The sequence below is a fragment of the Pyxicephalus adspersus genome, chromosome 7, assembly GCF_032062135.1.
Source record: "Pyxicephalus adspersus chromosome 7, UCB_Pads_2.0, whole genome shotgun sequence".
Classification (NCBI taxonomy): domain Eukaryota; kingdom Metazoa; phylum Chordata; class Amphibia; order Anura; family Pyxicephalidae; genus Pyxicephalus; species Pyxicephalus adspersus.
Genome location: NC_092864.1, coordinates 26412619 through 26436910, shown reverse-complemented (window position 1 = coordinate 26436910; position 24292 = coordinate 26412619). Strand labels below are relative to the sequence as shown.

Here is a 24292-nt window from a genome sequence, read left to right as displayed (position 1 = left end):
GTTAAATTATCTTGCACGTAAAAAGATATGATAAAGGTTTGACTTTTTGGGAGAATTCACAAATAAAAATTCAAAACATACATTGTTTAAAATAATGTTTATTCTTTTATTAGTGGAAAAAATAAATTAAAAACAAAAACTGCTGCACAACTGTAAATACAATATCTACATATGAACACAACCATTGTTATTAAACAGACTTGAGAGGTCAGTGTGAGGCCAACGACATCCATTGCTGGTTATGAAAGTTTATCACTATAGAAATGTGTGAAAAGTTTCAACTATATTAGTTTAAGGTTTTCTCTCATTACTACATTAGTCTCATGCATTTGTGGAATTGGCAGTGTCCCACCTTCTCTGCTTAACCAATGAACAGTCAGTGGATTTAGATGGCGCACCATGTCACATTGGCAAAATGTTTTGTGCCTTTTGGTGTGCTCATGGTGAAGGTCAGACTAAACATGTGCTTTGTATGGATTATTCACAAGGCAACCTTGCAGGAACCCAAGGTGTCCAAAAGGCCCAGCTCCAAGCTCCAAGAACATACACTATTAAAATAACCCAAGTTTTGCCTATCCAGTACACCTACCTGTCACTTTACTTAGTGAGTGGCCAATAGGGCAGGCCATGCCAAACAAGGCAATTGGGAGGCTTCTTTATGCCCAGTGCAGTCCTCAATGTAAGTTGAGGAGCGAGGGCCAAATGAATACATCCCATTTAGCCATAAGCTGCTACTGTGTATGGGTAAATATTGCAAAAATAATTTCTAGTTTTATATAAGCTAATGTGAATCTAGGTCAACTTGGCAATACAAAAAAGTAAAAATGCTTCATGATCTATGACAGAAGAGGCCAGATAGCTGAACAGAGGTTGTGTGGTTGCTATGGCTTCTTGCTTCCAGCGATAAAAATTATGCCATGGTCCAGGTCTGGTATGTTGCTTGTAATATCTTCCTCTATAAACTCATCACTCAGCTTCTTCCACCAGGGCCAACAGCTGCGTTTCAGCATGGTGTTGTGACTCTGTTTGGCCTTCAGAGCCACAGGGATCGATCTGCTGGTGAAGAGATCAATGTCTTTTTCTGTGGCATCTTTTAAGCTGGGGGCCCCTAAAAAAAGAAAAAAAAAAAAAATTATCAAAAAAAAAAAAAAAAGGGGGAAAGGCAAGACAAATTGCTTAATGGAACATCCCTACCACAGTTCCTAGAGCACCCCCCCCATCTCAAAAAGTTAAGAGTTTTGGGCACGGGTTAATATTGAGAAGTCCCCAACACAACTAGTTGGTGTGAAAATTTAGGCCATGGACACAATAGTTTTTTTTGAAACCATGAATGAAACTCCAGCTTTCATCTGTGTGCTTTGTAGTGCATTGCAAAAAAAAAAAAAAAAAAAAAGTTGCAGGTGGACAGAAATCAGGTGTTGGTTGTAATCTTAAATGAGCTGTGTAAGTTGAAGTAATTCACCTAACACCAAGTTCCCTACAACTTACAGGCACAGGGCCAACATAACCAACACTAAATGTTTGCAGCATTTTACAGATTCCTGTACCCATTATCTAATAAAGGATAATAAAGTATCATTGCAATGATATCAGGTGTATAGGTCTAATTGCTAATGCAATGTAAAGTACTTTTAAACATATCAGGTGAGCATACCTATTAGCATATTGAGGTCTGTGTTGATCTGGGCCAGAAGTGCTTCTCTGCGTTGCTCAGCTCTCTGCTCCTGTTTTCTCTTAATCAGAAACTGCGCCAACTTCTCCTGCACAGCAACATGTAATTCTTGGCTTTGTTCTAGCGACCTCTGCTGGGCCTGTTGGGGACACAATATAATCATCATCAGTGACATTTCAGAGAACAGAATCTAAAGCTTGGGTCACATTAACACATTCAGTTGTGGTCGGGCTGCCCATTTAACCTTGCTAGATGAATGCACTTATGCATCCACAGTAGACGAGTAAGTGCTTATGCCAAGCCTACAGGTGGCCACACAAATTTCTGGATTATTCCTTTTTTCCCCCCCCAGATATGCTGAATTTGTTGAACCATGCCTGGACATTATTAATCTTTCTGCCATCATTTCTTGAGTTTCAAATGAGAAATATAGTAAACATATTTTTTAGGTTTGTAATTTGGGGTCTAAAACATTAAATGTTTCTCTACTGGACTGGGGAACAGCCAACATTTAGCCATTTCCATCCAATCCCAAATTTTTCTGGCCTACCGCCTTTCACTTAAATACTTTAATGTAGTAAAACCTAATCTGTACTTATCCAGTAAATCATGGATGCCCAGTATCACATGTGGTGGTATCCAGAAGGTTGTCTGTCCCCATAAATACACATCTATGAGGCCTATTTTCCCAGGTTGACACCAACCCATGAAAATTAAATTTGCATCAAGACTGAGGAGTACCAAGGTGGGATGAGGAGAGGTTTACAAGAGGCCATTTACAGCATCCTGCCAGCCCCTCAGTATCACAGAAACCCAGTGATAATGGCACTAGCTCTAAAAGGTCTAAAAGAGCTCTAAAAGCTCATAAAGGTATGTAATGAAAACTTTTTTTTATGCCCCTTGAATGCCAAGGAGGAGAAGAGAAGAGGAATTTAAGCAAAGGCAAAACAAAAGTAGATTATATTTCAGCTTTAGATAAATGCTCCTAAGTTTCAAACCCTTTAGCATGGCACTCATGCTGTTCCTACACCTATACTCACTTCCCCTAAAAGCCCAGTTATGGTTAGCATCATTTTACTGTACAGGGTGCACTTACTTGCACTCCAAGGTACTAAACTAGTTTCAGATCCTGTGCCTCATCTTCCCATCACTCCAAACCCAACCAAATGAGAAAAAAGGTTTAAGATTTTGCATACAGTTTAATACAACTTGATTGACAATTTTTGTATTATATTTTAACTTGTCCATTTGCATCCAAAAATTTTTATCTGACAAAAAAAAAAAAAACTGATGTTTAAAAGACACCGCTATGATCGATGTGTAAATCCAGAAGATGCATCATCTGTATGGGAGCTTTTCATGTATAGATTCAGCCATTTTGGGTGATTTTTTGCTGTTAATTGGAACATTCCATAAAGAAAATGAAGCAATAGTCTAATGGTATTTTAACAGCACATTGAGCTTCTGCAATTGCTTTCATAACAAAGCAAATACATTATCGGGTCTCCTAACATCTTAGTTGAAAGAAGACTAACCGGATGGAGCTGAAGATGAGTGTCCACTTTTTGCTGGAGTTGTTGTCGCTGATCATCACTCAGATCCTCCTGCTTCTTCCAAGGAGATAATGATTCTCGCAGTCGCCTGATCCTATTTAGGAACCTCAGAGCCTAAAGAAAAAAAAACAAAAAAAAAAAAAACCTACATAACCACTGAATAGTTAGGATATTCTGAAACGACCCTTAAGTTGTGCCGATTATAGTTCCCACTGGAATCAGCACAAGATGGCATCACAAGGTATTCACCCATGCTGAACATGTTTCTTCACATGCATGTGTGAACAGGAATATACAGACGGCAATCCAGCACTGATACCAGAAGACCTACTTAAAGATTAGTGCAAAGGCTAGAATTTGATGGATGGTCTTCAGCTATTACCGTGTGAGCCGAGTGCTTTTGCTTGTCTACTTATTGCCAACTAGGCTAGCCTTCTGGACCTGCTCCCTATACCAGCTAACTTGTTGGTGACCCCAAATACCTACCCATCCAGGAATCTACCTGCTACCCTGCTAACTATCACTGCTTTATCACAAACTAGGTCTCAGTTTGTTTCTTCCATCAACAAAGCTTCATGGACAGGAAGACAACCTGAAAAAGCAATAAGACTGGTAAAAAAAAAAAGCGAGGATGTTCTTACCATTTTTGTGTTATTTGCTCATTGTTTAAGACACAAGCTGGTTCAACTGAGTCAATGCAAATGCACCACTCATTCATGAGATTTTCTATACTACATAACCACACATATGGAAAGTGACTCCTTGCTGACATCTATGTTGGGACCTGCCTGGATCACAACCTGGACCAACAGTACTAAACATGTCCATCTTAGATTCTAGTGGTTCAGAAAAGCATTTGTAAGCAAAGGCTTCCGAGAAAGAAAGCTTTTTTTTTTTTTTTTTTCTAGGTCATGCATTACTTACAGCTCTCTGAATAGTGACGGCTGCCTTAAATTGTTTCAATGTCTGTTTTTCAAGGTGAAACTGTCTCCTGGCTTTATGTCCCCTCCATTGTTTCTGAATGATCAGAGCAGACCTCTCCTGAACTTCCTGCATGTGCTTCTCCATTTGTCCTGCAAAATAAATTAGTACAATTCTGCACGCTTTTAAAAAATAAATAACTCATTTTACAACAATGGACACTTCAGCTCTTCATCCTCAAGGTTGTGAAGAGTTGTATACTGAATTATTAACCCACCAACAAGTTGAACATGAACATTCCTCAGCAGAATGCCCTGTGCCAGGTACACAAATATCCTTACATGACAGCCAGCACCCAACACACACTTTAGGCAAACTTGGCTGTCACTGTTAAAGTTTTAATCTCCAGTAATGATCAGGAACCATTGTTGAGTGACCGTCTGGAGGAATGGTAAGTCACAGTCAGGATATTTTTCTATGAAGACCACACTTGGCAATCCATAATTGGGAAAAAAATGAAATACAATGAATTAAAGTTATGGACCAGGAACAGACATGCTGTGAAGGAAAACAAAATAATGATGTTGGACATCTTTCATGCGGTAAATAGTGAAGCTGTATCTGAATTCCTGCAGCTTCTAATACATATGTTTGCAGGGAAATTAGAACATGCAATTTTTGATAGGAGAAGCCTGTACAACTACACATTACTGGGGACAGATAAAAAAAAACAAAAAAAACAAACTTAGGTTAGCCTCTGCTGGCTAGCAGAGCTGTGTGCTAGGAAATGTTTGCATTGCTGTGCCTATATTAACGAGAGTCAGTGATTACCTGCATGAACGATCTCCAGCAGGGTGAGCTGCTTTTCCCGGAATACCCTCATTGCTCGCAGTCTCTGCAGGTGCAGCTGTTCACGCAGTTCCTCTTCCTCTTTTTGTCTCTTCAGTTGAGTAACTTCTTGCTCTTTCTTTGCTCTATGGGTTAATTGGAAAAAAGTTTGAGGCCTTCAAATAAAAAAAATAGTTCATGGTGATCATTCAGTTCGACCTTCTGGGCAATTGCTATTCAAGTAAAGAAACATCCAGATTAAAGCAAACACTAAAATACTGATAAGGTAGAGTACATTAGCCTTATAGTGCAACTGACCCTTTAAGTAAAGTGACTTCTCGCATAAACGTTTTACATTTTTTTTTTTTTTTTTTGGGGGGGGGGGGGGGGGGGGAAAAACCCCCCCCCCCCATTTCTCAATGCCCCTCTATCATACACTGGTAACTGTATATGGTTCTAAACTGTATTAGTATTCAGTATATCAATTCATTTTATATAATTTTATAAAGATTCAATTGTTATGGTGGGGGGATAAGCTGTAAGATGGAGTCTACTATAACTTCTTCTCTGAAAGAAATGCTTTTTTAATAGCAGCTGCCTTCCTGCTCATCTGTTAGACTTCTGCTAAGTGAACGAGAGGTGGCTGCCCAATGTTTCTATTTCAGTGATCAGTTTTGCACTAGATTGGACATTGTGGTTGTGAAAGTAGCCAAGGAACTTTGCTGATTCTTGTAGTTTTTTTGTGCTTTTGTAGATGATTGATAAGAGTACAACTAGTTTCAACATATATCCGTAAACTAGCGTCTGCTTCCCCCCTTTTTGCCTTGAAATTCTTCCTTTCTTCCCTATGGCCATATATCGGTTTCTTGGAGAACCACAAGGACATCTGTCATGTCTATAGTCATGTGATCATGCCTTTGAACCATTATATAAATAGTGTGAAAACAATACGTTTTGAGAGTGATCTTACCACACATTAGGTTGCGTGTGTTACGTACTCTTCCAGCGCTGTAAACAGAAACGATCAGAAAGAGGGAAAATTGATCTGGGATCAATAGGAGACCGCCTTAACAGGTTGTCAGGCTGCTAATAATGAGCTTGCAAATTGTACCCCAAATGACCATGAATGATGTATTTTAGGAAATCCTGGGTCATGATCTCCTAATCTCATCTACTAATAAAGTGACTGGCACAGCCTATTTTTCACTACTGCATGCAAGTTTGCAAACAGTCTTTTGTTGATCCCAATGTGCCAAAATTACTCATTGTATGTTCCATAACTCATGGGATGTTTTCTGGCTGACAGGCAGTTTGTGTGCCAGTGTGGTCATACAAATATTTCACACGTTTGTACCTAAAGCTTCTCTGTAGGGATGTAACCACCTGTGGCAGTTTCTTCACTCTCTTCCGCACCAGAAATCCCTTCCACACGGACTGAATGAGGATGGCAGCATGGTGCAGCTTCTGTTCAAACATCAATATCAGGTGAGACCACAAAATCAGAAACTAAGGGTTTAGGTGATATACAGTGTCAGTCGGGAGAGATTCTTCTTACAATGCAGCTGCTCCACCACTTCCCATAAACCCTTCATGCTTTTCAAGAAGGAAAAAGTGAATGAGTTTATATCAGATGTGAATCCAAGTGTCAGAATAAGTTAAAAGCATACAATTTTAATGGTATATTGCCCTCCTGCAGAATGCATTTTCTTAGAAGGGTTTCATAGCAGTGCTGTGTTTCTGTAGGGCTATGTCAATCGGTAGTTAGAACCCACAGCTGAGCATCACCTTCTATGTTGTTAGCCTACCCTAGATATTGGGGTGATGAGGTTGCTACTTGTTTAGAGAAGGGCGACAGCCTGCATAGGGAACATTAAAGGCATGTTTTGCATCAGAATGGCAGCCTTCTAACTGACATTGGGAGTGTGCAATTGGGGCTAACAAAACCACCATTGAGCTTTAAGGCAAAAGGCTCAACATTGTCACATCTCTTAATAGAGGGAATGCAAACCTCAAAACAGGATTACATAGAACAAATAAGGCAGATGCAATTTGACAGAGCAAACAAGAACTTCTAAAAACATTTGCCAAGGGTACATGAGCTGCTAAATATTTTATATTTAGGCTTTACATAGACCTTAAAACATTTTCAAATAAGTGACCACACTGCAACAGTTTATGAAAAGTGTATGTAAATTCAGCACTATATTCTGTCTGTCCTTTACCATTTGATAATATATTAACCTAAACTTGCTGTTCTGAAGATGTACCGGGAAACAAAGAAATTTCCTGACAAAGGAAATTCCATAGTGTTTATTAGTACCCCGTTTCAAGATTTTTTTTTTTTCCCCTCTGAGGAAAACTCAAAATATTTACAAAAAAACATAAATAATCTCAGTAAAACCTTGGCAGAAAGTCAGACATGTTCTAGCTAAATCTAAGAAAAAGGTTCCAGCTTTCCATACACTAAGGTAAAAACCACCCCCGCCTCATGTTGGTAGTTAGTATTTACTCCTCGGAAAGGCAAGTGTAGTTGTTTACAAAGATGTGAACCAGGCATCACTCATGTTTTTGTCCCCAACAAATCCTATATTTGATGGATCATTTTTCTATTACCTGAATCTCTTGCTGCTGGTATGAGGTGGAGTACAGCAGATCCAGGAGCTGGCTGAGCTCTCGGTCAAAACCTTTCCCAGTCCACTGCTTGCTCAGCAGAGATCGCAGGCCTGCACAGAAAAAGTGAACATTTACTAATTAGTAGTAGATAAATGAATTTCAAAGAAATATGCACCATAATGTTTTATAATTATATATCTAACATAAGGATCTTTATTTTTAGCCATGGGACTGTAATTTTTAAATCTCATTGGACCTCAGCTGAAAATAACAGACTGCATTGGACTGAAATGTAGTGTCCCCAGTAATACAGCAGTTGTAAGGTTTGCTGTAGCAACTCCCCATCACTGCCAACAATGCTGTAACCTGTAGTTGAACTCCAGCTTAAGAACTAGAAATGATTAGGAATATTAGCATTACACCCTTTTAAATAATAATTATGTCAGGGAACTTGCACTTCAAAGTAATAGTTACAAATACATCAGACACGGTTTTTGTTTCATCCTCCCAATACAGCTCTGAAACATCCAGGCCAGGGTACTTAGCAGCAGCTGCCGAGTGCACAGTTTTTCACTGTAGCTTTTTGAGTACGGCATAAATGTTTATACACATAGCATATGACAGCAGAATTTTAACAGACTGGGAAAGAAATCTGTTCCTGGTTGGAAGATTTGGACACAGATTTCTGCTTATAAAATTATGCCAATCTTTCCTCCATCTAAAATTATCTTTGATGACCTTCCAAACAAGATGAAACAAAAATGTGTGTTTCATACATTAAACCACAAATTAGTGTGAAAAACAAATCATATATACCAGGCATGTATTATATGAAGGGTAAGAGTAGTATAAACAATATAGCTAAATGTATGTTGACCACTGACCATACCACCTACCCATATTATCAAAATATATAAAGTATATGGAGCCCCCCCTGAATGAACAGCTGTGAAGAGTACCATTAAATTCTACAGCATGCAAAGACATTTTAGACAATTATCCCTCTTCACACATTATGGAAACTGCCTTGGAAAAAGCCATTTCAGTTGCAGCATGAGTGTACAAAGCCAACTGCATAAAACCATGTGACCAGTTTGGTGTGGAAAAACTGCAGAGCCCTGAGCTCAACCCTAATGAACACCTTTGGGATGAATTAGAACACTGATTTTGAGCCAGGTGCTTTCATTTGACATTCATATCTAACCTCATACAGATACTCTCAAAAGCTTGGAGAATGTAAAATATGGCCATGATTTTGAAATTGGATTTTTAACAAATTTACATGGCCTCACAGTCAGGTGTCTATAAACTTGACCATATAGCATATTATTGCACAGTGACAAAATAGGTAACATGCAAGAATGATAAACAAAAATATGATCCAATAGTGCATAATAAACCTAAATTAAAACAAAAAGGGGATAACATTTGGCAATAAAAAGTATTTTGAATCCACACTTTTACTAAATGTACAGCTTAAGTAAATTTGTCACCATGTAAAGCCCTAATATAGTAAGATACCTTTATACCGAGTGCCAACCATCTGTACAACCTTCGGACTGGATTCCAGTATGGGGAGCAAGGATCGTGTAGCAGCATTCCCAGTGACAGGATTGGATGATGCAGAGAGCTTGTAAACAAGTTCATCCAATATGGGGTGAAGCGAGTCCTCTGGGACTTGACTAGGGAGAACACTGTAAAACAAGAATGGAAATTAAGTCTAGAACTCTGATTTTTTTTTTTTTTACTGGAGATTTCCCCCACCCCCCCACACACACCTGCTTTAATTTTGCATCTTTACCTGTACCGAGCTGGGCACACTCAAGTTTACGCATAAAAAAAAAAAAAAAAAAAAAAAAAAAAAAAAATATATAGTACTTTAAACCATAGCTTCAGTAGGAAATATTGGTCCCTTTACAAGTGACCTGGGACATCTGTTTAGCCCTATATAGGATTTTCAACTCACATGCATTAGCATTTTTATATACAATTGGGATTAGCAATCATTTTGTCTTTGGATTGTAGGCAACATTGGAGAGATATATATAAATAATCCTATTGGATACAAATATATTGTTGGTATTGTATGTTTTTAGGTTGTCTATCTACATTGTATTTTGTGATCGCTTGTAGCCCTCTCCAATAAAGCAGTCCACTGCAAAACAAATAGAAAATCTCCTCATAAGCAGTAACAAGGTTTTGACATTGGCTTAAAAAAAGTGACATCCTATACACATTAGACTTTATTGTTCTTATGCAGTAACATGCTGCTAAAGATGTTTGACTTTTTGCCTATTAAAATATTATGTTTATACTTTTTATTGGATTATAGGGCAATGAGGTAATGTTTTACCGGTTTGCTCTAAGGATTTTCTGTAGAACCGACATCACAACAGTTCCCGTCTCCACATCATCCGTCATCAACAACTGCAAGAAGTGTTCCTGTTTGAAGACTAAAATAATACCAGGTCTCCGTAAATCTGGGTCACCCTTTGTTAACAAGAAACAGCCAAATGTATTTAATCAGGTTTACCATTTTCTGTCAGCTGTACATGACCACTAAAGACCCAGCATAACGAATCCATCACTTGACGGAAACAACGGACTAGTTCTGTCTTCTCTTCATCCTATAGAATGATAAAAAAGTCTGTTTAAAGATAATAATTACAGAATAGTGGAAACTGCAGAAATGACATATTTATGTTTATTTTTTTGCTCTCTCCCAAGTATCCTTTGTCACCAATAACTCCCAAATGTACAATCAAGCTAACATTTACAGGGAAGAAAATGAGTCATCCACAATATGGTTTAGAAGTTTGACTCTGGCCTAACCCTTTGCTCATCTCCTGTAAACAGTTTGCTTTCTCTGACTGCACTGCAAACTGTGAGCCTCTCTCAATGTGCATTAGAAGCTGGTGCAAGGCTGACAGAGCCCATGTAAGTTTCTGGCTAGAAATAGCAATGATCATCCAGTTTTGTCCTCCTAATCCCGATCCCTGGCCCACCGCTCAATCGTGGTAAAGGAAGAAACAGGCTAGGGAAATATAAGTGGTTTAAATTTCAGCTTAACATCATTGAAGGACAGAGAGAAAAAAAAAAAAAAAAAAAAAAAAAAAAAAAAACACACTTAGGTTTGTTGTCAAATAACTGAATTACAACACTATTTCCTTTGAAAGAAATCATCATGCTTTTAGACAAGTAGCTACATTCACATTTGAAATACTTACTATTGTGATCTAATGACCCTTACTAACCAAACATCCATTTTCCTTTACCTTTTCCTTACCAGTTCATCCAGGTGTACAATTCACACACTGTAGAGACAGTGACCCAGATTTCAACCCACTACAGTTAATCCTGCTCAGTCACTAACCCACCAACTGCACACAGAAGGATCAGCCACACACCAGTACACATGGAAGGGGTGGTAGACTGATTGCACTGGAAATCAGTAAAAAAAAAAAAAACTTTTTGGCCCCCACATAAACATCTCCCAATATAACCATATTATCAATATTTAGGAATTTTTGTGACTCTGCTTCCTGGCCTTTTTAGTAGGAAGTATCATTTTTTGGGCATGATACATATTATAGAGACCAGCAGGAACTACAGACCTACGATTACACTATATTTTCTTGTACAGAAATTCCTGATGAACAGATACACTTGGCAACCTTTGTATTAGTTTTGTTCTCCCCTTTAAAACATAAAAAAAGGGGATAATCACCTTGACAGAGCGGATGTATCTTGCCTGAATGCGCCTACCCAGCACCAGCAAGTTTGGGATAGCAGAGGGCAGGGTCTTTGAGTAAAACTCTTCTGTGCCATTCTTAGGATTCAGACCTACACAGCAGGAACTGGACAAAGACACAATGTACTGTTAGCATTCTTTCAACACATCACATTAACTGAAGCCTAGGAAACATGGGAAAAAAGTCATATCCTGTGCACAAACAAGGAAAACTACAAGATTTAAATTAAAAAAAAAAAAAAAAAACCCAACATGCTTTATACAAAAAGCAGAAATATAAGTTCACAGTGTGGCATTACTACTGGCACAAGCATGCAGAGATTTTGTTCCATGAAACATTCATTGAATTATAGAGCTTTTTATTCCAATATGCATCACTCTACCTTAGGATATTGGCTAGACTGGCAGCTGTTGTCCAGCCTCCTTCCACCCGACTGTAATCTTGTTTCAGAACCAGTATGCAATACTGAAGAAGGCCATAGCTAAACAGGTCCTCTTTAATTCGCTGCAGTTCTTTGCTTCCGGCGGGTGCACTTTTTGAAATCTCTGCAGATACAATGATTAGGAACTATTAAAGGGAAACCAGTATTTAAAAAAAAAACATTTCTATACCGCATGCCTCCTGATCTACTCCACTGAAGATATGACTTCTCACCCATTCTCAATATGACGACTTGTTATAAGCGTTGAAATCAGATAGCAGGTTCTTTTGTAAAGTAGTGATAAAGTATCACAGATGAAAGAAAAAGAAAAGCACGGCACATATATAAAGCACAGTTTCAGGATTTACAAAAATGCCATTTTGGGACCAATAAGCAAAGTTTGTAAGGAGAAAATCCATTACCAAATTGTGCCCTGTAGAGTGCTGACATATTGGACCACTGAAGAGGCTCAGACCCTCTCATTTAAAAGGCAGAAATACCTCCATTAAGCCTGTATTGTGAATTATTGCCAGTGGTGACAACAGAACTGCAATGACACTGAGCAACTAAAGAACATTACAAGCTTCTATATTTTTTAGGTTTGTATCAACTGGGATTTAAAGTGGAATTACAACCTGGCATAACATAATAAAACCTATCCACAATTACTTTATTACCCGCCTGTATGCTAAAGTTATTTATGTAAGAGGGGGGGAAAAAAAAAAAAAAAAAAAAACATTTTTGTTGCTTAAAGCAATTTCACTTGTCACCTGGCTTGTTGACCCAGCAATTAGAAGCTTATCTTCATCTCTTTGTACAAAAAGGAAACAGTCAAGTGTTCAGTAATTGAAGGGGTGGGCTGGGGGAAAAGCTGCCCTTATTGCTGGGATCAAAATGAATAAATATAGTTCTGTTCCTGGAAGTAATATTGGTGTGACAGATCTATGGTAAGCTTTGACTAGAAACATAGGAAGCATAAGAGTGAATCCAAGATGAGGTTTTTACCCTTCAGTTTCATCAGCAGGATCGGCACCGATTTGCTGCTGCTCTCCGTCAGTTCGGCCGCCAGCTGCAGCACCCGGGAATCCACAGTCATTGCTGCCGTCTCACTCATGTCTTTTCTGTGTGATAAAAACAGAGCAGGCATTAGATTCTGAAATACATTCTGTTCGGAGTTTACGCAACGATGACTAAATCAACCACACAGCCATACAGACAAATCAAATCCTTTCCGGTACCAGAAAATGACATCTGGACTCAGGACTTCATGCCAGGGGACACAAGGATTTTCCAGATGCTTTGAAAAAGAGAAACCCAGGCAGAGATTTTATCAACTTTTCTGCAAACTAAAGCTGCGTACACACGGCAAATTTTTCTCGCCCGATAATCGGTATCGGCCAATTATCGGGCGAAAATCTGCCGTGTGTACAGTCGGTCGTCGTCCATCGTCCGACGACCGTCCTGGCGGATCCATGGACGATGGACGACGACCGATCCTAATGAAAGGGAAGGGGAGAGCACGCAGCAGGGTGCCGCTCCGTCGCTCTCCCCCTCCCCTCTCCATAGAGCATGAACGGTGCTGTATGTACAGCATCGTTCATGCATCGTGCAGTCTTTTCTCGTTGGAAAGGATCGTGAAAGATCCTTTCCAACGAGAAAAATTGCAGGTGTGTACGCAGCTTTAGGAAGAGCAAAGGAGATAATGAGAATGATTTACCACCAGATCACAGCTGGGTTCCCAGCTCATTTATTGATGCTCACTGCAGGGGTGATAGAGCACTGAACACCTAGGAAGTGCAAATGGATTACAACATGGTGGAAGAAAATACCAAAACACTTCACCATCCCGATATAAGGTTGGGTAATACCAAACCACATGATTCTTATAAACATTATGACGATATGAATGGATGGTCCACTACCTGACAAACTCCAGCCATTGGGAAAGCAAGTCTGCATAGTCATTGAACAACCAGCTCTCCACATTACAATTGGGGATGGACTAACTTGTAGCAATCAAACCCCCCCTTCAAAATGGGGAGTATGACCCCCATTTGTAACCTATTAAAGACTAAACATGCCTGTAACTCATAGCAACCCAAGAATGCCCTAATTCATAACCAGAAACTGCCTTTGCTTGTAACCCATAGCACCCAGAAACCACTACTGCCTCTAACCAAATGACAGCCAAGACATTTGCCATAACCCATAGCAACCAGAGATCAAATAAGCAGAAAGATGAAAACATTTACAGTTGTAAACCTTCATATACTCTAACCCACAGCAACCATTAGCCTTGATTTTCTATAACCGCTAGCAACCAGACACCTCCATCTAATTAGAGAAGATAATATTTAGGTAACACATAAAAATACGTGTTTGTCATCAAGAGGTCCTTTCTATTAAGCCCACCCTATAGGCCCTTTCAGTTTTTACCAAGAATATCTGTTCACGCACTCCAGACCCACCACCGAACCGGTAAAGTAAGTCGTTTCCTAGCAACAAATAACAACTCGAGCCTGGTCTCTCTTATATTCCAGGCCGCAGTCGCAATGCATTTCGGGAGAATTTGACAGACGAATGAATCAAGTCTATTGGTAATGGTGATAACTTTTGGGATACCAGAGCTTTAACTATACACTAGTGACGTGTCTTCATTATCAGCGCCATATTGGCTATGTTCCCCCTTTGTTTTTACAGAACTGGTATACACCAAAATGGCCGCCCTGCGGACCTCATAAATGAGTCTTTATTTAGATATCTGGTTTCTCTAGGACTGGAAATCTTTTACTCAGCTTTTCCAGCAACAGGTAAAAAGGGTTGGGTTATATGAAAGCGTAATATCTAATCAACGAATCACAGCGACGAGTTCTTCCAAGGCACCAATAGAAAGTAGCTACATACCATGGCTCCACCCTCTCGTGGTTGGCATGTGGCGTCGCTGGTTGGCAGAGGCAGATGGTAGAAACCGGGGACCGCAGGGATGAATGGTGCGGCCTGTTCCCTGTTTGACAGCAAGGAGAGAGTGTTGAAACTCGGGGAGACCTTTGAGAAACAGCCACGGGTTGGATTCCACACCATACGATGTAAGAAGGGGACATTGAGGAGCCTTGGGGGGTATTCCATGTGCAGTAACCCATAGCAACCGACTTAAATCACCCCAGGCTGTCCATAGGTGGACAGATTTCCTACTGGCAACATCATTGGACAGGAAGTGGATTGGATGCTAAAAATTAGCTCAGCCTGGGGGTCCCTAAAACTTTCACAGCTGCTAGATTTTGTACTTGGAATTCAGTTTTTAAAGGGGGTGAAAATCTAAAAATGATAATTTACTATCCAGTTCTCGATAATGGTCGTTATGGATACGCCACCAGATTGTTGCAAGTGCTGCTCAAGCCAATGTTTCCAAGTGCTTGCTGTCAGCTGGACTGGTGTAGCCTAAACTTTTCTGGGGATGTATTAGAACCATGCTATGGTTCGGTGACAACCATCACCTGAACTAATACAGCTTATTTACAGGGGGGGGAATACACCCAGCAGGGACACAGGAGGTTGAGGAACTTTACATTCTCTCTCTCTGTTCTGATTACATAAGTTGTCACTGGAACAGGAAGTCTACCAAATGCCAGTTCTGGTGACAAGAAGGAATTTCCCCTCCGTATATGGAGATTTACCGTCACTTCCCACTGGGTGTTAACATTTCCGTTCTTTATTCAAAATGACAAAGTTGTGACCTTAGATATACCATAAAGAGACTTTGCTCAAAATGACAGGGTCTCTTTAGAATCCAAGAACCCCCATGGGCTTCATTTGGGTCCCCCACCACTGTTTGTTTAGGGAAGCATGTGACCTCTTCTTAGGATGTGACATGTAAACCTGAGCAGCCAATCACCAGGCCTGAACATAGTCACCTGACGGGGGGGGGTTACATCATCAGCCCTGTGTAAGCTCTGACACCCATGGAGGTGAGGGGTGAGTTCTGTGTGGTGGGCTCAGCATGGAAATGGAGAGACAGCCTGTTACTCCAACCTGATTGGCTGCAGTAATGGCATCTTTACCTTTGATGTGCTAAATTAGAAGGGAGTACAGTGCTGACGTCCCCAGAATAACCTAACTGCGGAGGTCTATATACAGCCTGACGGGTGACACTGGTGTATGCTAAGTGTACCTGTCATTTCTGTAAAGCTGCACACATTTGCTCTGGGGACATACAGTATGACCAATGTTTATTAGGGCTCACAAACCAATCAGCTGCATCTTGTGACATTTTAGCCCAGCCTTAACGCATTACTCTGTGGACAGCAAAGGTGGACACATTTGTTGCATTTATCGTGGGGACATTTTTCTTTTTTTTTGCAAAACACCTGGATAAAATGAGATCATTGCACCTTCTATGTGAATGTTATCCCTGTACATATCAATTGGTCTCCCCCCCAATTGCTCCCTGCTGTGTTGTTCTTGTTATCAGAGGTTAAGCTCCAAGCAGCCGCAGGGGTCAGGGGCGGACACATCCCAGGAGCCAGGGCCCCCACCGCAATGTGCTCAGTTTACAGCAGGGATCTGTTTTCTGGCCTTGGCTGTTGATGTCAGCAGAAGCGCACATGTCTGTGCTGAGGGATATCACACTGCATGAGACCTTGATCACAGGGCCTGGGGCTTGCAAATGTATTACTGAGTAGGCTCAAGTTAAAGTCCGGCTTTTTCTAAGCATTTACAAAGCTTGAAAGCTGAATATCAATGGGGTGTAAAGCCGGACATACAATGATCAGCCAAAATGTGAAACCCCCCAACAGGTGAAGTGATGACACTTACATGTAGTTAGGTTTTTTGGCTTCCCTTAAAATCTGACTATGGGGGGAGCTCCTCTAAAGCTGCGTACACACTTGCAATTTTTGTCGTTGGAAAGGATCTTTCACGATCCTTTCCAACGACAAGGGAGTGCACGATGCATGAACGGTGCTGTACATATAGCACCGTTCAGGCTCTATGGAGAGGGGAGGGGGAGAGCGACGGAGCGGCACCCTGCTGCGCGCTATCCCCTTCCCTTTCATTAGGATCGGCTGTCGTCCATCGTCCGTGGATCCGGCAGGTCGGTCGTCCGGACGATGGACGTCACCGACTGTACACACGGCAGATTTTCGCCCGATAATTGGCCGATGCCGATTATCGGGCGATAAAAATCTGACGTGTGTACGTAGCTTTAGGGAGTGTTAGTGACATGACTATGGGCTTTTCTCAGTGCTGCATGTTGGTGCTATATAAATATAAGTTAATATTATATTTAATTGAGAGTCCAAATACAACATTTTCCTATATGAGGAGGGGGATATGCTTTTAGATATTATTTATGTCCTAGATGATGAGTTTGGATCCAAGTGACCCTGACAAGTGCTAAATTGTGATAGCTGGACGATGGGTCAGAGCACCTCCAAGTCAGCAGGTCTTGTAGGATGTCCCGGGCATGGAGGGGTTAGGAACTAAAAAAGGGGTTGTAGGAAGGGTAACCACTCAACCAATGACAGGTTAGGGGCACATTGATTGGTGTGAGTAGGAAAGGCTGGTCTAATCATACTGAAGAACTATCGAAGCACACATTGATAAGAAGCCTAATGCCGACCATTTATTATTATTATTATTATTATTATTATTTATTAATAATAAAAATAATAATATTATTATAATTATTTATAAACAGGATTTATATGGCGCCAACATATTACGCAGCGCAGTACATTAAAAAAGGGTTGAAATGACAGACAGATACAGAGTGACACAGAAGGAGGAGAGGACCCTGCCTCGAAGAGCTTACAATCTAGGAGGTGGGGAAGCAGCATACAATAGGTGGGAGGATATGGAATGGTGAGTAGTGAGGGTTTAGGGGACAAAAGAAGATGGGAAGGTGAGTTTGAAGCGTTGGGTTTTATGGGCTCTTTTAAATGGGCATAAAGTAGGAGCAAGCCGAATAGGACGAGGAAGACAATTCCAGAGAGTCGGGGCAGCTCTAGAAAAGTCTTGGAGCCGTGCGCGTGATGAAGTTATGAGTGAGGAAGTCATTAGTAGGTCATTGACCCATGAGAGAATTGGGTCAGAACACACAGAGCATCACAGCTTTCTGCATATGGGTGCACATAGCCACAGACCAGTCAGAATACAGTTGAAAACACCTACAGTGATCACATGAACAATACAACCCAGAGCAATAGCAAAAGTGGCCTGATCTGACAATCACATTTTTTTTATGTAGATGACCGGGTATGTGATTTACCTGGGGAAGAAAAAGCAGCAGGCTGCATTATTGGAAGCATGTGTGATCAGATATCAAAGGACACCTTGAGAAGTTTTGTAAATTGACCATCAAAATGTTTCAATGAGTGAGAGTGGTTTTGGTGGCACAAGAGGGACCTATACGCTAAAATCCTAATGATAGGATGATTTTAATGTTTTGGCTAACCAGTGTACATCTGACAGCCAGCCAATCTCTGCAGATCTGTCTTTAGCATCCTCAAAAAGAAGCTATAGGGTACTTTTAAAGCTTCCACAACGCTATCTGAATCTTGCTGTACATATTTTGTGACGGCCTAAACATATTCAGCATTTCAGTGTTTCTTTAATCAGAATTATTTTACAGGATTTATTTATTTATTTTGCAGATGACTTTAAACCGGCTTCAATTGACACCTCTTGTGAAGGGGATCTGGAGGTTGGTAAAGGAGAACAGGTGACAATCACCCTTCCCAATCTAGAAGTGAGTGTTTCTGGTGTACATGAATCCCTTATGAACTGACCTTCCTCATTCACATGGATAGGGATAGCTTGTACAGATTCCTTATTTCATATTCTAGAAGTTTGGTTTCTTTCTCTTCACAATAAATGACTATGAATGCATTTATTACAGGGCTCTACTGCTCCAGTGACAGTATTTAAAGGGTCAAAGAGACCATACCTGAGGGAGTGCATATTGATCGTCAACCATGACACCGGGGAGTGCCGGCTGGAGAAGCTGAGTAGCAATATCAGTGTAAAGAAGACCAGGTACTTGATAAAATTCTGTGGTTCCAGCAAATGTTTGCTTCTTAAAGTAGTTATTTAGAATAGCTGAGCAGGATTAATTTGTATTTTTTGCTCTAAGCTTCAGGAGTTTGCGAACTGACCACACGTGTTAAAATATAATCTTACAGAATATATATTAGTATGTTTTGAGTAGTTTTCTAGCGTTAAAGCCCATTTATTGCTCTCGGAACCCCACCAGCCACAACCTCCTATTCTGAGCAGTATGCTGCTCACCCTTCACTGATTTTACTATGAGAAACGGAATCCCGACTCTACCAGCTTCTCAGCTGTCTTTGCGGTGTTGCTGCCTGTAGTTCTCTGTGATATCTTTTGTCATGTAATAAACATGTGTTTCCTCTTCTCTGTCCAGAGCTGAAGGTAGCAGTAAGATCCAGTCTCGTATAGAACAGCAGCAGCAACAGATGCGAAATACCAGCAAGACCCCAACAAATGGCAAAAACTCCTCCTCTCCACTGGGCAAATCGTCTCCCACCTCCCCTATGGATGACATTGAGAGAGGTAAGTGTCCTTGCCGTCATGTTATCGCTTTTCTGCAGATGTCATTCTGTTATGTTACTATATATTTGTACAGTGCTTGCACCTGTAATAAAGTCAAATGATAATTAGTCCTAGCCCTACATCCTGCAAAGCTGATCTTTGAAAGCTTCATTCCAAGGATAAGTGGAAAGCCACATAGAAGCATGCAATTAATTGTAGACTAGCTGTTGATTGGGGTATTGTGAAGCTTTAAAAGATACTTCTGCCCTTACTCTTTTTGCTGCATGTCTACTCCTGCATTGCCATCTTCAATTTCTACATAATGCATGAGTTAGTTCCTGGTTCTGTTAGCCATCCCTCTGATGACACCGGGTCGGATATTGCACATGTGCAGAGCGAAATTGAGCACCATATGTTTAGTTTACATGTTGCCATGGCATTGCCAATGTTGGCCAAAAGTAAGCAAGATATAGCACCCTGTACTGACCGTGCTGAGATGTGGGTATTCCAGAAGGATTCAGGATAATACAAAAAACCATACCCAGGTAAAACAATTGAAATAGAGCGTTTTGTTGATTGACCCTAAAGGTTCTTCTTTTTATTAATAAACAGAATTTATATAGCACCAACAAATTAAGCAGCGCTGTACATTTAATAGGGGTTGCAAATGACAGACAAATACCAGCAGTGACACAGGAGGAGGAGACCACCCTCGGGTTTAGTGGAATACCAGAGAGGAGGATGTTACAGTAGTCCAGGCGAGAGATAAGAGCATGTACAAGGAGTTTTGAGGTCCCTGGGCACAGTTAGAAGCATATTTTGTAGATGTTGTGCAGGTTAAGTGACAGGACTTGGAAATGTTCCGAATATAAGGGGTAAATGAGAGCGCAGAATCAAATGTGATGCCAAGACAATGTGCCTGAGGGGAGGGCAAATAACAGTGTTGTTCACATGACAATATGGCTGACAGGCAGCATAAAACCTTATCCAGGATTGAGGAAGACAAGTCAATGGTGGACAGATAGATTTGAGTTTCATCAGCATACAGATCACATAGCTCATCTTTAATCTTGAATAAATGAAACTAGGATGTAGTCTATATCTTACCTTGTTTAGGGTTATAATACTGAACAGAGCCAGGACACAGCGTTTTGTCTCATAATTCCTGCTCCTACAAGTAAATGCCCATTGTATTAGTTATGGCGCCCAGACATAAAAATATTGTCTTTGTGATGTGTGAATGGATCTATGTTATTTTTAGGCTAACTATCCTACAATAGAGGTCACCCAGTCAGTGAATCCTAAAGAATTGCCTTCAAGGATATCACTGCTGCTGACTTGTCTTCTGGATCCTTAGATGACCCCACTGCTATGAAGTACATATTAAGGGAATACGCTTTACCAACAAATTTAGGTAAACAGTTGCAAAAATTTATTTTCCTGTCCTTTTATTATGACAGAACTGATGGCAGAGGCAAGTGTTATAGATCAGATGAGCAGCTCAAACAGCTCATCAGAATCCAGAAGTTCTTCGTCATCCAGTAGTGAAGATAGCTCCAGCGACTCAGAGGATGAAGAGAGGGAATCCGCTCACCCCGGTTCCACGTTGCAGTTTCATCAGACTGCTTCCAGCATGGATGGCGGACGCAGCAAATCTCAGGATGGCAGTGGACAGCTGATGAACACGCTAAGTGAGTACATCTTATGGTTGATACCATGTTCAGATTTTGCTGTATAGATGTAAATAGCTTTTTGTTGCCTGAAGTGTGAGTTTAGAAATAGCAGTTAACTGCTACAATGTCTATCTGCACATAGCTTGAAAGAGTGGGTCTGATTTAAAGCTCTCCAAGGCTAGAGAGAATACACTTTCATCAGTGAAGCTGGGTGATCCAGAAAATCTGGAATGGATTTCTTCAAAGTCATTTGCTATGTGTTAGCAAATGTTTTGAATCCTGCACCATATCCATCCAAGGCTTGTTGGATCAACCAGCTTTACTGATAAAAAGTGTATTCTCTACAGCCTTGGAGAGCATTAATAAATCTGGCCCCTTGTCTATTGTGCTCCACTGAAACTGAAATTGTGACCACTGAAACCTGGGGCAGCCACTTATGCAAATGGCTGTAACTTCAGAGCTTTTGCCTTTTCCTAACTCACTATCAACTCTTCAAAAGTATTTCTGCTGGACATCACGACGTATTTCTGCACAACTTCACTGTGACCTCCAGCATGCCCTTTAGTCTTGTACGGTTGTGCAGACTCCTTTTCTTCACTACACACTGTTAGCTTTTCACAATGTACATTGGAAGCTGCAGCAGTCACTGGAAACAACTATCGCAATTTTTTCCAGTAACATACAACGATCCGAAGTCCATCTTATTTCTGTACGGGGCTTAAAACTGATATGTCCCCAATATGGGGACTATATATTAAATGGATTTTTAGAATAGGGAGGTGGAGGAAGTACTTTCTCTGTCCCCTCCACAGATCAACCTGGTATTGCAGTCTTTTAAGGACCAGTGCTTGGAGTTTTAGTGCAGCAGAAACACTTGGGGACAGGTCAGGTACCCAATTTGGAAATCATGTTAGGGTTAAAAAAAATCTGCAGACAATAAGGGTAAGTGCAACTCCGTGGAAAAGCTTATTTCAGCTGTAAGAGCCCATTTATTGTTAGCCATTCTACCTGCTTAAAAAGTTCATTGCACAAAAGAATTGCTTCCAGCAGTATCCAACCCAAGTTCCTGCTGTATGTTTGTTGGGTAGGTGGGTAGGTCCTGAGTTTATCCTACCTGAAAAGTTGTTATTATCCTCATGGATGAGGTAAGTTTGCACAGTGTGTGTAATAGTGGGTTTGCGGTCAGGTTGAGGGTTTAAAGATTTGTATATGGGGTGTGGGCAGGAGCCATCAGAAAAACAGTTGGTAGACTGGGTGTAATTATTGTATGTGTGGGAAGGGTACGGGTGTAACAAAAAAATAAAAAAAAAACAGAGTAGACTGTGCAGGTTTCTACTGTCCTGTCAGCCAAAACAGATAGTTGGAGTGCATTTGATCTCCGGGAGATAACTGGATGTTTTTCTTTCAGAGCTAATTGAGTTAAGAGTTTTTAAATAATACAAAAAAAAATGGGAAAATATTTACATGGCAGAGATGTAGTACAAGTTTTTTATTTTATTTTTTGTTTGGTAGCTTTTTAATTTCAGTCCTTTCTGCCAGTGCTGTGTCTCATACCACCCAGAAACCTTATCTCTTGTCGCACTCAGAGGGTGTAAATTATCCTGCGCTCCATACCTCATTTTATCTCCAAAGAAACAGACATGTCGGTGTATATTCTTCTGTTTATGTACTTTGGATTCCCAGGCATTACTATAGGAGTCAGCTGACTTTAGGGTAGACAGACCTACAGGCTACCATGTACTACTAGTAGGGGGATGCACAAATGTTCAGCCTGTGTGTGTGGTGTGCAAAGCAGATGCCCCAACTGGCTTTCCAGGGGGGGACAATGGTAATAGACCGTCCAATCACTATATTATATATATTTTCTGCCAGCCTTTGGAGCACCTTACAGACTCCCATTATTGCCCAAAATCTGCAAAACCCAGTGTCTTGCATCTCATATTTGGGAACATTATACAGAATTACAGTATTGTGTTTTCTGAAGCTTGCAGGGGGTTTAAATGTAACTTTCTGAGTATTTGATATCTAAAACTAGAAGAACACAAGAACACAGATGACTAGCTTGACACAGCTTGGACTCCTTCCCCTGGTAACTAATATATTCATATCTTCATATCTAACCACAAAAGCAGTTAAATTGAATATACCGACTCCAGAAAGTATTGAGACACTCTTCACTTTTTTTTCAGTTTTGTTAAGTTGCAGCCTGATTGCCCTGAGGGTTTTTCTGGCAATCCAGATAAAGTTTACTGAGGTACATTGAAAAATCAGGGTCTATACAGGGTTCCCCTGGGATACAGTTACCCAATGTGTTCGCCATTTGGCTTCTTCAGGGAAGGTAGACACAAGCAACGTGTAATGTATCTGAAGATTGGTGGAAGTCTTAGTCACAGGATTAAGAGAAGTCCTAAGGTATCAGGTTTAGTCTCAGAGTCTTTTGAGAGTGTCTGGTCTTTATGGCAGAGTGAATAGACAGAAACCTCCCCTCAGTGCAAACACCTAACCGTTAAGCATGGTGGTGGCAGCATCATGCTCTGGGGTTGTCTTTCAACAGCAGGGCCTGGGAGAATGGTCAGGGTTGAGGGTATACTGAATGAAGCAAAGTACAGGATATCCAAAATGAAAACTACAGTTCTCAGGACCTCAGACTGTGCTGAAGGAATCCCCTTCCATCATGACAATGACTCAAAGCACAAAGAGAAGACAACACTTGGAGTAGCTTATGGACAACTCTGTGAATGTCCCAAAGTGGTCCAGCCAGAGGCCTGACCTAAACTTCAAACATCTCTGGAGAGACCTAAAAATCGCTATCCACAGACAGTCCCCAACTTGCCTAAGCAAAGATTGGCAGAAGACCCCCCCCCCTCCCAATCCAGGGGTGCAAAGCTTGTTACATCATCACCAAAAAAAAAACTTAAGGCTGTAATTGCTGACAAATGAGCTTCAACTAAGTAAAGAGTCTGAATACTTTTGGAATTTCTTTTCAATACATTTACAAAATTGTCAAATTCTGTTTCACTTTTTCATTATGAGGTACTGAGTGTAGATTATTGAGAGAATTCAAACAATTGTAGCATCAGGCTGCAATGTAACAAAATTGATAAAACTGAAGTTGTCTGAATACTTTGTGAAGCCACTGTAAATCATTAATTGGATTAATCCATGACACTGTACAATAGACAATGCAAAGTACAAACAGTTGCACAAATACAGATATTGTTGACCTTGTAAATCGTACATAGGGGTTGAATTAGGTCAGCACAATCCCATCCCTCAAGCTATATAGGGGAATCGGCCTGGAATAGACCATC

General features: G+C 40.5%; 2 protein-coding genes across 2 annotated transcripts in view; one reads left to right on the top strand and one right to left on the bottom strand.

Moving 5' to 3' along the window:
• Positions 1-82: 82 nt before the first annotated feature.
• On the bottom strand, positions 83-14335 carry IQCB1 (IQ motif containing B1). The gene is made up of 14 exons (XM_072417914.1): positions 14197-14335; positions 12766-12881; positions 11722-11884; positions 11315-11444; positions 10121-10214; positions 9941-10040; positions 9109-9281; positions 7588-7697; positions 6329-6438; positions 4978-5120; positions 4150-4298; positions 3208-3339; positions 1655-1811; positions 83-1108 (listed from the first exon to the last, which is right to left on the bottom strand). The coding sequence occupies exons 2-14, from the start codon at positions 12872-12874 to the stop codon at positions 882-884; spliced, it is 1797 nt and encodes a 598-aa protein (XP_072274015.1). The 5' UTR covers positions 12875-12881; positions 14197-14335; the 3' UTR covers positions 83-881.
• A 342-nt stretch (positions 14336-14677) lies between these two features.
• Positions 14678-24292, top strand: part of EAF2 (ELL associated factor 2) — a 16619-nt gene continuing 7004 nt past the window's right edge. Inside the window, exons 1-5 of the mRNA XM_072417913.1 lie at positions 14678-14846; positions 18411-18505; positions 18656-18792; positions 19181-19329; positions 20769-20999. Of these exons, the coding sequence (XP_072274014.1) occupies positions 14744-14846; positions 18411-18505; positions 18656-18792; positions 19181-19329; positions 20769-20999 (715 nt within the window). The 5' untranslated portion in view covers positions 14678-14743. The remainder of the gene's footprint in view (positions 14847-18410; positions 18506-18655; positions 18793-19180; positions 19330-20768; positions 21000-24292) is intronic.

What these genes read in the sequence shown, in the direction of transcription:
- IQCB1 (XM_072417914.1), bottom strand. Translation starts at nt 12,874, where the DNA reads ATGAGTGAGACGGCAGCAATGACTGTGGATTCCCGGGTGCTGCAGCTG. An exon ending in GATACATCCGCTCTGTCAAG is followed by an intron (nt 10,215 to 11,314) that starts GTGATTATCCCC and finishes ATCATTCTATAG; the next exon opens with GATGAAGAGAAGACAGAACT. An exon ending in ACCAGCAGCAAGAGATTCAG is followed by an intron (nt 6,439 to 7,587) that starts GTAATAGAAAAA and finishes ATGTTTGAACAG; the next exon opens with AAGCTGCACCATGCTGCCAT.